We start from the raw sequence: 14,934 nt of genomic DNA, 5'->3' as shown, positions 1-14,934 counted from the left end.
AAAGGTTGACAGATTTCTTGTTTCTTTTGACATCAAGGGATATGGGCAGAAATATGGCATCAGAGTAGACAATCCGATGTAAAGGAGAAAGGTTGCAATTCAAAGCAAAACACTGGATAGTGGAAATCTGAAATAAAAACAATGTACTAGAAAAATACAGTAGGTCTGGCAGCATCTGTGGAGAGAGAAACACTCAATGTTTCAAATCTGATATTACTTCTTCAGAAGAGCCGTGTTGGACTCAATGTTACGTGTGCTTCTCTCTCTGTCTCCAGGTGCTGTCAGACCTGGTGTGTTTCTTCAGCACCTCATTTTAATATCTAGAATGGTGAAACAGGCTTGAGCAGCTGAATGGCCTATCCCTCCTATTTTCTTATTCATGATTACTCATTTTGATTTTGTTAGCTAATTCTATACTTGGAACATAGAAACATAGAACATTACAGCGTAGTACAGGCCCTTTGGAACCAATCTGAAGCCTGTCTAACCTCACACTAGTCCATTCTCGTCCATATGCCTAGCCAATGACAGCCTCAAGTCCCTCAGCCCTTCCTCATACGACCTTCCCTCCATACCAGGCAACATCCTAGTAAATCCTCTGAACCCTTTCCAAAGCTTCCACATCCTTCCTATAATGTGGTGATGAGAACTGAACGCAATATTCCAAATGTGGCCACATTAGAGTTTTGCACAGTTGCATCATGACCTCATGGATCCTAAACTCAATCTCTCTACTAATAAAAGCTAACATACTGTATGCCTTCTTAACAACCCTATCAACTTTGGTGGCAACTTTCAAGGATCTATGTACCTGAACACCAAGATCTCTCTGTTCTTCTACACTACCAAGAGTCTTGGCATTACCCCAGTACTTTGCATTCTTGTCACCTGAGCACCTGTTACCCAGTACTTTGCATTTCTGAGTGAATCACCTCACACTTTTCAGCATTAAACTCCATTTGCCACCTCTCAGTCCAGCTGTTCGGCTTATCTATTTCTCTCTAACCTACAACACCCTTCGTCACTATCCACAACTCTACTGGTCTTAGTGTCATCTGCAAATTTACTAACCCATCCTTCTATGCCCTCATCCAGGTTATTTATATAAATGACAACCAACAGTGGACACAAAATAGATCCTTGCGGTACCCCAAGAGCAACTGAACTCCAGGATGAATATTTCACATCAGCCACCACCTTCTGTCTTCTTTCAGCTGGCCAATTTCTGATCCAAAACACTAAATCACCCTCAATCCCATACCTCCGTATTTTGTGCAACAGTCTACCGTGGGGAACCTTATCAAACGCCTTACTGAAATCTATATACACCACATCAACCGCTTTACCCTCATCCACCTGTTTGGTCACTTTCTCAAAGAACTCTGTAAGGTTTGTGAGGCACGACCTACTCCTCACAAAACCGTAATAAACTTATCCCTAATGAACTTATTCTTCTTTAGGTGGTTATAAGTTCTATCTGTTATAATTCTTTCCAGCACTTTACCCACAACTGAAGTAAGGCGCACTGGTCTATAATTTCCAGGGTTGCCTCAACTCCCTTTCTTGAACAAGGGAACAACATTTGCTATCTTTCAGTGTTCTGGCCCGACTGGCAAGAAAATTATAATGGATTGTTCATTAAACTAGGAACGATCATTATAAGGGAAATATGCACTGAAGGTATTTTCCAGCTGTCCCTTTACAGGATCTTTTAATTGATATTTGTAAAGTATTACCTCTCTGACCTTCAGTTGTCTCAAATTTATTGTGAACCCAGAGGAACTCAACCTTGAATTTGTAAATCTCGATTCAGTCCCCATGATAGATTTTTATTATATGTCCTGAATATTCTATTAACTGGTTTTTCTATGGAACATGTGCTAGTGTCTTGAATGAAAACCTTTCTGAAGCACTTTGGAATGGTGTTCTACTCAAGAATACCAAATAAATAGAAATTACTGTTGGTTTGGCATTTTTTCGTAGTTTGAAAGGAAGAGGTTCAAGAATGTCACTAGTTTTATTTGATAAGATTAACTGATAGACCTCCCAATTGTGTGTAATACTTTATAACATTTGAGCAGCAGATGACTTATGCAATGGGTTATGAATTTTGATCTGAGTGATAGCTATCTTATTGTGTCTTACATATATTAAGATGTGGTTGACTGGCGAATATGTTAATCTGTTTGCATTGCAGAGCCTTCTCGAAACTATGGTGCTGAAGAATATGGACCAACCTCTGTCTGCCTTGCTCAGAAGTCTCGTTTTGTAATGCAGCAATGCAACAAGAGTCCAGGCTCTCCAGACTGGGGTAGTGGATGTTATAGAGTGAGTGGTGTTATCTGTTTCACTACAGAATTTTTTCCAGTGTCAAACAAGAACATTAACAGGAAACCTAATGCAGATAGTACATTTGCTCTAAAGTGTCTGAAATGAATACAGCTATAGACTAGATAAAATAAAAGAACTGCTGGAAATTTGAAAAGCATACTATTATGGGAGTAGAGAAAGAAATGGTTATAAATTGCAAATGAAAATTACAAATCAAGCCTTTTAAACTCTTCTTTATTTGCACCTAATTATTGGTGCTCATCTTGGAGTGAGCATGTGATTAAAATAGCATTTCATGTTTTAAAAATTTGATCACAATTTGAAACACAGACACATATAGAATGTAAATGAGACTAGTGGCCCATTTACAAAAGAAAGATGGACAAACTTTCTGTCCAAAGTGTTTCATTTGAAGGATCTCATTCAAAAAATATGTTGCCAACAACTGCTGACTAACGTCAAGCTTTTCAGTATTTTTATTTTAGCACGAAAACTATGGATGCAAACCCATTGATGGATGTTTGATTCTGTCATTAAAAATTAGTAGCATTCAAGGAATTTAGAATGTTTAAGAATGAGAAATAAAGTTATAGGAATATAGCAAATACAAAAGAGTAAAACCACTAAAATATATCATTCAGTTAGAAATAAAATGTCCGTTAATCACATGACTGAAAAATATATAAATGCAGAGTAATTAAAATAATGAAAAAGTCTCTGTTGAACACGCAATGCAGCTATCTAAACATCTATTGAGCCACACTGTAGTACTGCATTTATTATTAAACTACCTCATCGAATTTCAACATCACTAATTAGTGTCAGAAATTTGCAAGTTAACAAAGGAAATGGATATTTGAAATTTGATTTACTGTCCCAGGTTGAAAGGCCTGCATGTAACTTAGACATGTTTAAATTGATGTTTTGTGTATGTTCGTTACTACAGCTGTGCAGTAATAATTTTGTGACTTTGCTAAATGGGAGCACGCATTTAATAACTTGAGAGGGAAAGGGCCACAAAGAAAGCTTTGTTTTATATTCTATTACAAAACCAGTATATTTCCAGAGTGTCTTTTCTAATTTGGAGGATAATTTAGAGGATAAATTAATCAGTGAAATACCTTCTGTTTCATTATTTAGGTTTCCTGTACAATTGAGGGACTAATCGTTTGGGTTTCTGATAAGTTCTATTTATGCAGTCGAACAGGGCAGGTACTTTCTATTAATGTTGTGATGAATGACTGGGTCTACACGGGAAGCCTGGTATGTCCATCTTGTTTTGACTTCTGCAGTACATGTCCACCAGAGCGTGATCCGCCGTTAAGTAATTTCACAAGGACAATTCCAATAGGTAATATGTTTGTCTTTCTTGCAGTTTTTTTCTTTTGAGAGCCTGTGCTAATTTATTTAGTGGCCACAGTTTGGACTGAAAATAATAATTAATTGAGAATTGTGTTTTCATATCCATCCACATTATTAGGATTTAGTATATGTTCTGGAAATTAAGTGTACACCTGTGGTAATGCAGTAGTTTTAATACATGTGAGATAACTAAAGCAATCTGTGTGCAACACCTGTATTTTAAATGAAATATGCAATGTTGAGCAGTTGTATTACTTTCTAGGCCTCATGAATAGTTAGTTACTGGTTACTAAATGAAGGGATAAGTGTGCTGTTTGCATGTCACACTCCTTCAATTTGAAACACTGAAGCATAAAATATAAAGTTATTTTCTGTTTCTTAGAGTTCATAAGCATATTTACCGTAATCTCAGTATCCTGCACATCAGCAAAATTTTTTTTGCATTGTTCTCCTGTTTGCTGACATCATGTAAGCAAACTTTAAAATAGTCATAATATAAAAGGGAGCATCAATTGCTCTTACAATACTGGTGCGGTGGGGTGATGAGAAAGAGAATTCGTGTTGGCTGACCCTAGAAACTGCAGTGGAGGTAGACACTATACTGATACCCACAACAGTGCTATGATGTATTTTGATTCACGGGAATTTGAGTGGAAAATCTCCTCACATTTCTTTTGAGCATGTCTTTGTTACTTAGCATCCAAATCCTAAAATCACTGTCAATGACACTCCAAAGGCCTGCTAATCGTATTTTGCATATACTCGTACAACAAATAAATTGTAAGCATCTGTGAGCTTCAAAGTATAACTTTGGTTCAGTGTATATGTGTTTAATCTCCAATTTTACTTTTAATTTACTGTTGTCAGATAAGTTTAAGAACAAGTATGAAAGATTAGCTTCCAATGCACTATCTTGATGTCACTGCCTTCATGTCACATGCACAAAATAAATTGTGGCTGGAAGTGCTACTCCTTTTTTGAGGTATTTTCTGTGCTCGAGCTAATTTTCTCAAATTCTAAGAACAGTAATTAATGCTTTGCAATTTTTGGTACTTTGGGGGAAAAAAAATCAAGACAGTGGGACTTTAAAAAAAGAGGTAGACAAACAGTGAATCTGCACTGCTGCTGCCTTAACTGTTTAGTTTCAAGTATCTCTGGATTATGGAGTTTGTTCTAAGAAAAGTAAACAAACAATGGAGTTCACAGCTGATCTTGAAGAAACCTGTATGGGGGAGCTCACAGCAGGGAAGCAGTTAAGTGGTTAGTTTTAAAGTGTAACCTTATTACTTTTTTGTAAATTTACAATAGTGAATAAAGTGGTTTTATTTTTGATTGTGTTTTTATTGAGATGTCTCTTGATTAAACTTTAAAAATATAAAAACAAAGGTACTAAGTCAGCCTGGCACAGTGTTTTTAGAGCAGTAAGACTGCTGGGTCTGTAGATTGTTAAGGTGCAAAGATGGCCATTAGTAGAGTGATGTGCTCTTCCTGTTGGATGTGGAAGATTAGGGAGAGTTTCCATGTTACTGAGGATTTTGACTGCAGGAAGTGTGTTGGGTTGCAAATCCTATCAGATCACATAGATCAGATGGAACAGCGGTTAGTGGCAATGAATATTTACAGGAGCTAGGGATGGTATTTGCAAGGAGGGATATAAACCAAATTTACAGTCAGGTAGATGAGTGATTTCCAGAAAAGTAGGAGAGGGAGGCAGTTAGGGCAGGAGTCTCCTGTGGCTATTCCTATCTCAAACAAGTATACTGTTTTGGAAAATGTAGTGGGTGATGGTCTCTCAGGGGAATATAGTACTGGCAGTCAGGTTTCTGGTACCGAGACTGGCTCTAATGTAATGAGGGGTATGTCAAGTTCCAAGCGATCAATTGTGATAGGAAACTCTCTCGTCAGAGAGACAGGCATTTCTGCAGCCGATAGCGAGACATCAGAATGGTCTATTGCCTCTCTGAATATTCTCAAAGGGGAGAGGGACTAGTGGGAAAAGGAGCAGGTCAGGGCAGGCAGGAACAAAACAGAGAACATGGTAGGTCTGGTAATTAAACTACATTTATTTCATTCAAGAGGCTGAACAGATAAGGCAGATGAACTCAGGGCCTTGTTGGGAAAATGGAACTGGGATGTCATAGCAATTACTGAGACATGGCTCACGGATGGACAGGACTGGCAGCTTAATATTCTAGGGTGTAGATGCTATAGAAAGGATAGAAAATGGGGGAATTCAAAGGAGGGGGAGTTGTGCTTTTGATTAGGGGTAATGGGGTGTAGGTTTGCTCGCTGAGCTGTAGGTTTGATATCCAGACGTTTCATTACCTGGCTAGGTAACATCATCAGTGGCGACCTCCAAGTGAAGCGAAGCTGTTGTCTCCTGCTTTCTATTTATATCTTTCTCCTGGATCTATCAACCCCTCAAAAAACAAACAGGAAATGACATCACCACAAATCCCTGGAATCCCATCCAGGAGAAAGATATAAATAAAAAGCAGGAGACAACAGCTTTGCTTCACTTGGAGGTCGCCACTGATGATGTTACCTAGCCAGGTAATGAAACGTCTGGATATCACATCTACAGCTCAGCGAGCAAACCTACACCCTAAACCTCAACCTGAGCTACAAATCTTCACAAACCTTGCATTAGGGGTAATGTTACAGCTGTACTTAGGATATTCCTGGGAAAACATCCAGGGAAGTTGTTTGAGTAGAACTGAGAAATAAGAAAGCGATGACCAGCTCATTGGGATTGTTTTACAGAACCCCCCCCCCACTATAGTCAGAAGGAAATTGAAAAACACATTTGTAAGGAGATCACAGTAATCTGTAAGAATAATAGGGTGGTTATGGTAGGTCATTTTAACTTTCCAAACATAGACTGGGACTGCCATAGTATTAGAGGCTTGGATAGAGAGGACATTGTTAAGTGTGTAGAAGTAAATTTTCTGATTCGCTATATAGATGGAGCTACCAGAGACGGTGCAAAACCTGACCTACTGTTGGGAAATAAGGCAGGGCAGGTGACTGAGCCAATGACCCTAATTCTATTTGTTTTAAAATAATGATTGAAAAGGATAGACCAGATCTGAAAGTTCAAGTTCTAAATTGGAGGAAGGCTAGTTTTGATAAGAACTTTCAAAAGTTGATGGGGGTGAATGTTCACATGTAAAGGGACAGCTGGAAAATGGGAAATCTTCAAAAATGAGACAGAGTCCAGAGGCAGTATGTTCCTGTTAGGATAAAGGACAAGGTTGGTACAGAAACTGACACATGCAAATCCAACCCAAAGACTTGAATAGGAAAATGTAGGTTGTCACACTGAGGGCAGCAGTGGTGACTCAGTGGTTAGGACTGCTGCCTCACAACGCCAGGGACCTGGGTTCAATTCCCGCCTCAGACAACTGTTTGTGTGGAGTTTGCACGTTCTTCCCATGGTGTCTGCGTGGGTTTCTTCTGGGTGCTCCAGTTTCCTCCCACAGTTCAAAGATGTGCAGGTTAGGTGAATTCGCCATGCTAAATTGCTCGTAGTGTTAGATGGATTAGTCAGGGGTAAATGTAGGGGAATAGGTCTTGGTGGGTTGTTCTTTGGAGGTTCGATGTGGACTTGTTGGGCCGAACGGCCTATTTCCACACTGTAGGGAATCGAATCCAATCAAAAAAAAGTGGTAAACCCTCTGGTGCTGAATAACTGGAGAATTTGACATTTTGGTTAAGAATAAGAATAGGAAATAGCATATGTCAGGTATATGCAGCAGAGATCGAGTGAATCCCTAGAAGACTATAAAGGCAGTAGGAGTGTGCTTAAGAGGGCAATCAAGGAGAGCAAAAAGTGGACATGAGATAGCTTTAGCAAATAGTGTTAAGAAGAATTAACAGAATTCTACAAATACATGAAGGACAAAAGGGTAACTATGGAGAGAATAGGACCCCTTAAAGATCAGCAAGACCGCCTGTGTGTGGAACTGCAGGAGATGGGAGGAGATACCAAATGATTTGGATGTGAACAAAGGAGGTATAGTTCGTAAGTTTGCAGATGACAGAAATTGAAGGTGTAGTGGACAGCGAAGGTGGTTATCTCAGATTACAACAGTATCTTGATCAAATGGGCCAATGGGCTGAGAAGTGACAGATGGAGTTTAATTCAGATAAATGTGAGGTGCTGCATTTTGGAATGGGAAATCAGGCCAGGACTTTTATACTAAATGGTAAGGTCCTAAGGAGTGTTGCTGAACAAAGAGACCTTGGAGTGCAAGTTCATAGTTCCATGAAAGTGGAGTTGCAGGCCGATAGGTTTGTGAAGAAGGCGTTGGGTATGCTTTCCTTTATTGTACAGAGCAATGAGTAAAGAGAAGGGAGGTCATATTGGGCTTTACAGGACATTGGTTAGGCTAGTTTTGGAATATTGTGTACAATTCCAGTCTCCCTCTTATCAGAAGGATGTTGTGAAACCTGATAGAGTTCAGAAAATGTTTACAAGGATGTTGCCAGGGTTGGAGGATTTGAGCTATAGGGAGAGGCTGAACAGGCTGGGGCTGTTTTCTGTGGAGCGTCAGAGGCTGAGGGGTGACCTTATAAAAGTTTATAAAATCACAAAGGGCATGGATAGAATAAATAGACAAAGTATTTTCCATGGGGTGAGGGAGTCCAGAACTAGAGGGCATAGGTTTAGGGTGAGAGGGGAAAATTTTAAAATGGATATATGGGCAACCTTTTCACAAATGTGCTGCATGTATGGAATGAGCTGCCAGAAGATGTGGTGGAGGCTGGTACAATTACAGCATTTAAAAGACATCTGGATGGGTATATGAATAGGAAGGGTTTAGAGGGATATGAACCAGGTGCTGGCAAATGTGACGAGACTATGTTAGGATATCTGGTCGGCATGGACGAGTTGGACTGAAGGGTTTGTTTCCGTACCGTGCATCTCTATGACAATCAGTATGTTGCATTAGTGTTTACTGTGAGGAAGGATACGGAAGATAGAGAATGTGGGGGACTAGATAGTGACACTTTGAAAATTGTCCAAATTATAGAGGAGCAGGTGGTGGACTTCTTAAAATGCATAAAGGTGGATAAATCCCCAGGACCTGATCAGGCGTACCCTAGAACCTTTGGGAAGCCAGGGAAGCGATTGCTGGTCCCCTTGATGATATTTGTATCATCGATAGCCACAGGCAAGGTGCCAGAAAACTGGAAGGTTGGCTAACGTGCCACTATTTAAGAAAGGTGCTAAGGAAAAGCCGGGGAACTATAGACTGGTGAGCCTATCATCGATGGTGGATAAGTTTTGGAGGAATCCTGAGGGACAAGATTTACATGTATTTGGAAAGGTGATGACTGATTAGGGATTCTTAACATGGCTTTGTGCGTGGGAAATCATGTCTCACTAACTTGACTGAGATTTTTGAAGAACATGATCTGAATGGACTTCAGGAAGGGATTTAACAAGGTTCCTCATGGCAGACTGGTTAGCCAGATTAGTTCACATTGAATACAGGGAGAACTAGCTATTTGGATACAGAACTGGCTCAAAGGTAGAAGGCAGAGGGTGTTGGTGCAGGGTTGCTTTTCAGACTGGGAACCTGTGACCAATGATGTGCCACAAAGAACGGTGCTGGGTCCACTGCTTTTCCTAATTTATCTAAATGATTTGGATAGTGTTGCTGAACAAAGACCTGGAAGTGCAGGTTCATAGTTCCTTGAAAGTGGAATCGCAAGTAGGTAGGATAATGACAATAACATTTTGTTTGCTTGCCTTTATTGGTCAGTACATTGGGTATAGGACTTGGGAGGTCATGTTATGGCTGCACAGAACATTAGTCAGGCCGTTATTGAAATTATGTGTGCAATTCTGGTCTCCCTACTATAGGAAGGATGTTGTGAAGCTAGAAAGTTCACAAAAGATTTACAAGAATGTTGCCGGGTTTGGAGAATTTGAATTATAGGGAGAGCTGAATAAACTGAAGCTGTTTTCCCTCGAGCGTCAGATGCTGAGGGGTGACCTTATAGGGGTTTATAAAAGTATCAGGGCATGAATAGAGTAAATAGACAAGATCTTTTCCCCAGGGTGGGGAAGTCCAAAACTAGAGGGCATTGCATTAAGGTGAGAGGAGAAAGATTTAAAAGGGACCTAATGAGCAACATTTTCACGCAGAGGGTGCTGTGTGTACGGAATGAACTGCCAGGAAGTGAAGGCTGGAACGATTACAATATTTAACAGCCAAATGCATGGGTAAATGAATAGGAGGGGTTTAGAGAGATATGAACCAAATGGGACATATCCATTTATGCCAAATGGGACTAGTCAAAAAACAGCTCTGAATAGATAAATCGAGTTTCCACAGGATATCTCCTCATATATTTATATTGGAGAGTTGAATAGTAAAGAGTTATGATTGTGCCATGGACGAGTCAAACAGAAGGGTCTGTTTCTACACTGTATATCTCTATGACTCTATGTGATGTCAGAAGTTTCATAACCTAAAATTCACAATGTAATTGGATATTAATTTTGTAATTTTACCCTGGAAGAATATTGTAGCTCTCGTGCATTGGGGATAACATATAGCAAACTATTCAGTTCCCATATGAAAAATTGCTTTGAAACATATGTGAGATAGTTGTGGACTGTTTTAATGTAACTTATTATATAGAAAAGTTTCTTACCATGATTAGCAGAAAATGTAATTTTATGTGCGTAGTCCTGTAAATGAGTATTTGAAGCATGAAACACACCTGATAAATTTAAACATTGTTTTTGAAACAGTAAAAAGCAGATACAGAAAGTCAAAATTAACTCAAGTATGATTTAGTTTTGCAATTTAGAAAGATTGTTACATATGTTTTCTTTTTGTCATCCTAGATCCCTGCTCCAGGTCATCAGGACTGGTGGTTACTCTTTGGTTGCTCGTGGCTAACTTCCTCCCACTGGTCGTAGGCTTCTTCCTCTGTGTGTGGAATTAACTCCATTAAAGGATGTACTAAGGTTGTACAGTTTGAACACTGCCACAGCTAAGCATCATTTTGCAAAAGGATACATTAGGTGCTTTTACCGAAAAGACTGAACTCTTTTTTTTGTGATACGTATAAGGATTGATTGTAACATTTAATCTCAGTTGATTAAACACTCCAAGAAACTACGGCTACGTCAAATGACAAGGGTGCTACTACTGTACTTTGTACATTGAACGATACTGAACTACCTCGAAGATATTTCATAGTAAAATGAGCTAAATGCAGTCCCTTCATGGATCCCTTGTACATGCACATTGATTTTTCAGAGTTTGAATGTTATATGTAAATGGTAATGACTTGCACAGATTGTCAAATAGGATTCACAAGCATGTCAATCCGTCACTATTTGCACTTATGTTGCTTGGTTTGCAGTTTGTGCCTCAGCTTTATCAAAAAAAGCAATCCTGCACAATTGTAAATGATTAGTAGAACTTCTATAATAATGATTATGTGAGCATCAAAAATTTGTTTTGATTATTGTTCTGTTCTCGGCCAAGAAGTTTGCCTTGGATGTCATGTATCGCAATAAGTAATGGAGCACACTGTTGTCCATCTTGTAATCCTTTCCTGTTTGCTGGTTCTTTAATCAGATGTTAAGATGTCAATAATTCTGGGGACCATAGAAGCAGGATTTGTAACATGTCTTCAATATTTTATTTTATTCCAAGTGGATAACAGTTCCACTTTTCCTTTATGCTGTCCTAATGGCTCAGTGGATTTTAAAAATTGAAGCACTGAATAGATCTCAAGTTGAGCCAGGTGGAGTTGTGGCACTCCCCAACATTGAATTAATGCTTATAGGAAGACCTGAGAGTAGAGTATGGTCACTTGAGTAACTTTTATGGGTGCCTAACCCCTTTGACCCAATAGGAAATTGGCACTTTTAAAGGAGGAGAAAAATCTGGTAAAAAGCTTTTACTTTTGTCAACTTTTAAAATTTTATTTAAATTGAAATTAAACCATGTAAATTATTTGTATAATAGATCTATATTGTGATCATTTAATGATACAATTTAATCATAGAATTGCGATAACTATACTGATCAAAAAACAGCTCTGAATAGATAAATCGAGTTTCCACAGGATATCTCCTCATATATTTATATTGGAGAGTTGAATAGTAAAGAGTTATGATTGTGCAATACATGTTTTGCAAGCATTAATTAATGTTAGTCAGTTACGGTTTCTTTTGCTTAATCAGCAAAATATTATTAGTTGGGTACAGGGGAGTGAATCAAAAACTGTTCTCTCTCAGAACATGTCGGTTAGATAAGCTGGATGAAGAATTACTGTACATCAAAAATTACTGCTGTTAAAAGGAACAGATTTCATATTAGATCACAGCTCTATATTCCACCAAGTCATATATTTCACAAGGTAGCAATGTAGACCAAATAATCTTATCTGACACTATCAATAAAAAGTTATCACGTTTTTATAACGATGCAGTGCGTCCTGTTCCTAGCTACGTTTTGTTAATCTGTTGGTTTAGTTTTAGGAAGACAGTATGCTGTTCAATGCATAAAAACGTAAGTGTTATATGGTTTAGCAGTTACTTGAAGCATATTGGTGAGGCATCACATTTAGAATAGATTTTATTGAGTGAATATTTTTAAGGGCAAAAGTGAGGACTGCAGATGCTGGAAACCAGAGTTTAGATCAGAGTGTTGCTGGAAAAGCAGAGCAGGTCAGGCAGCATCTCAGGAGCAAGAAAAATCGACGTTTCGGGCAAAAGCTCTTCTTGATGAAAGGTTTTTGCCCGAAACGTCGATTTTCCTGCTCCTCGGATGCTGCCTGACCTATTGTGCTTTTCCAGTATCACTCTGATCTAAACTCTGCATATTTTTGATACAGGTCTCAAGAATGTAGTCATCTTATCTCAGGTGATTAACTGTGAATATCTGAAGTCATATCTGTTTCAGTATTTATCAGTATACTGGATAAAAGTTTTTTCTTCTCAGTATTAAACTGTGAACGTACCAGATTTTTTTCTAGTCAAATATGTCATTGACCAGCATGAATCTGATGAAGGTAAAATTATGTGCAATATATCCAGTGTGGTTTTTTTTCTAAGCTTGTGTCCTAATAATTTATGCTTGGAAGTTCATTGTATAAACACAAGTGGCTAGCAGCTGTTGCACTTGGTTTGTAAAATATGAATATGTATTTTTATATTTATAAAAATTGAACAAATGTTGTAATTTAACGTGTACAATTTGGTCTATAAGTAAAGTCATTTTCATTGCTCAATGTTTGCATTATAAATGTCAAATATTATGAACAGTAGACAAATCCATTTTTGAAAGCATTATAATTATTACTCTTATAATAACCATTACACCTGATTAGACAATTTACTATTTAAGTTTTCATTGACATGAAATAAAACATGAACCAAATCAATGCCTTGTTGTAATATAAGTGAGCAGTAATTGTGTTTTCTTCTATTTTGAAGACCATAAATGAAACATGCAGTATATTGATTATAATTGTAAGATTTTATTAATATTGCCAATGTTTCATTTAAAATTACACTATTTGAATATTATTAAATTAGTCAGATTTTGCTTTTGGAAGTTATAATACAACGTTCCTTACCTTACCAAATATTTCAATATCTTTGTATGAGGGGTGGAGGAATATTATATCCTTTGCTCCATTTTGTGCTTTTTTTTAAAAAACATACAGGTATTGCAAGACCTTCTTACTGGTCTAACGTTTCTTGCCTGTATTCTAAATATCAATTCAGTGCAGCTTCAGTGCAGATCCACCTAATATGATCCACTTTTAGTAAGTAATAGAACATATTCATAATTATGTCAAGTACTGATCAGCCCTGTGACTTGGAGTCTGTCTCTGGCAGCCTATCCACCTACAACACTTCATACACTTCTTCAGCATGCTTGACCAGACCACCTTGCCAAAGGTGACAGTAAAACCTTGGAACCTAATTTTCTTCTACCCTTTCTTGCTTTGGCTATGTGCCATATAAGGTAATACTAGTTTTTGACTCATTTAATTGACTTTCAGTTGCATCAGTTCTGACTATCAGCTTCTTACATCTGGGCCCCTCTCAAAGTTGTGTCTGAACATAGACAGGCACTTGTGTTAGAGCATTATCTCTAATATTGTTGTTAACTTTCATGCTAAGAAAAGAAATTATGTTTATGAGCATAATGAGCACAAAATGGGTCGTTTCCATCATAGCTTGAGGCTAGTTTTCCTACACAGTTCAAATTGTTTTGCAGAACTTGCTAATCCCAGCAGGTCTACACCTTGACTAAATTTCCTATTCTAACTTCTTGTTCTCAACCCTATAATGCAATTATTTCATCCATCACCATGTTCTTTCTTTGATGTTCCACATCACTACTATAAGACAAACTTTGCACAGATGATGCTAGCACAGCCAGTTCACTTTTATTTATAAATAGTTACATGATCAAACATATGTTTAAGACTAATAATACATTGGCTTGCATTTAACAGCTAGTTGATGAATGCATTTATGGTTTAGAACACTTTACTCTGAATATTATTCTTTTGGGGAAAAGATTTTTATCTTGACTTGCTCCAATGTAGTTATTTTGGCACAGTTAACTTGATAATCATGAGCATCATAAATGATATACTGGATATTTATAAGCCAAAAAAAAATCCTAGATTCACTTTACTTACAGTGTGGAAACAGGCCCTTCAGCCCAAGAAGTCCACACCGACCCACCGAAGTGCAATCCACCCAGACCCATTCCCCTACATTTATCCCTTCACCTAACACTACAGGCAATCTAGCATAGCCAATTCACCTAATCTGCACATTTTTGGACTGTGGGAGGAAACCGGAGCGCCCGGAGGAAACCCACGCAGACACGGGGAGAACGTGCAAACTCCACACAGTCAGTCGCCTGAGGTGGGAATTGAACCCCGGGTCTCTGGCGCTGTGAGGAGCAGTGCTAACTACTGTGCCACCGTGCCACCCAAAATTAATTCCAGAATGCACTAGCATGACCTACTAGTAAGTTCATGTTTACATAACTCTACCTAGCTGAAAGATATTGACAAAATAAAATACTGTGCTGAAAATGTGTTGCTGGAAAAGCGCAGCAGGTCAGGCAGCATCCAAGGAGCAGGAGGATCGACGTTTCGGGCATGAGCCCTTCTTCAGGAATGAGGAAAGTGTGTCCAGCAGGCTAAGATAAAAGGTAGGGAGGAGGGACTTGGGGG

At 38.4% G+C, this 14,934-nt stretch overlaps 1 protein-coding gene across 2 annotated transcripts in view; it reads left to right on the top strand.

The window, feature by feature from the left end:
- Positions 1 to 12,386, top strand: part of lmln (leishmanolysin-like (metallopeptidase M8 family)) — a 78,404-nt gene extending 66,018 nt beyond the window's left edge. For both annotated transcript variants that reach the window (XM_043693977.1, XM_043693976.1), the window contains 3 exons: positions 2,198 to 2,328; positions 3,472 to 3,682; positions 10,559 to 12,386. In XM_043693977.1, the coding sequence (XP_043549912.1) occupies positions 2,198 to 2,328; positions 3,472 to 3,682; positions 10,559 to 10,659 (443 nt within the window). In that variant the 3' untranslated portion in view covers positions 10,660 to 12,386. The remainder of the gene's footprint in view (positions 1 to 2,197; positions 2,329 to 3,471; positions 3,683 to 10,558) is intronic.
- Positions 12,387 to 14,934: the final 2,548 nt, after the last annotated feature.

This window comes from Chiloscyllium plagiosum, chromosome 7 (assembly GCF_004010195.1).
Source record: "Chiloscyllium plagiosum isolate BGI_BamShark_2017 chromosome 7, ASM401019v2, whole genome shotgun sequence".
In the NCBI taxonomy this organism is placed as follows: Eukaryota; Metazoa; Chordata; class Chondrichthyes; order Orectolobiformes; family Hemiscylliidae; genus Chiloscyllium; species Chiloscyllium plagiosum.
Note: the sequence above shows the minus strand (reverse complement) of the source record. Positions and strands in the feature narration are given on the sequence as shown.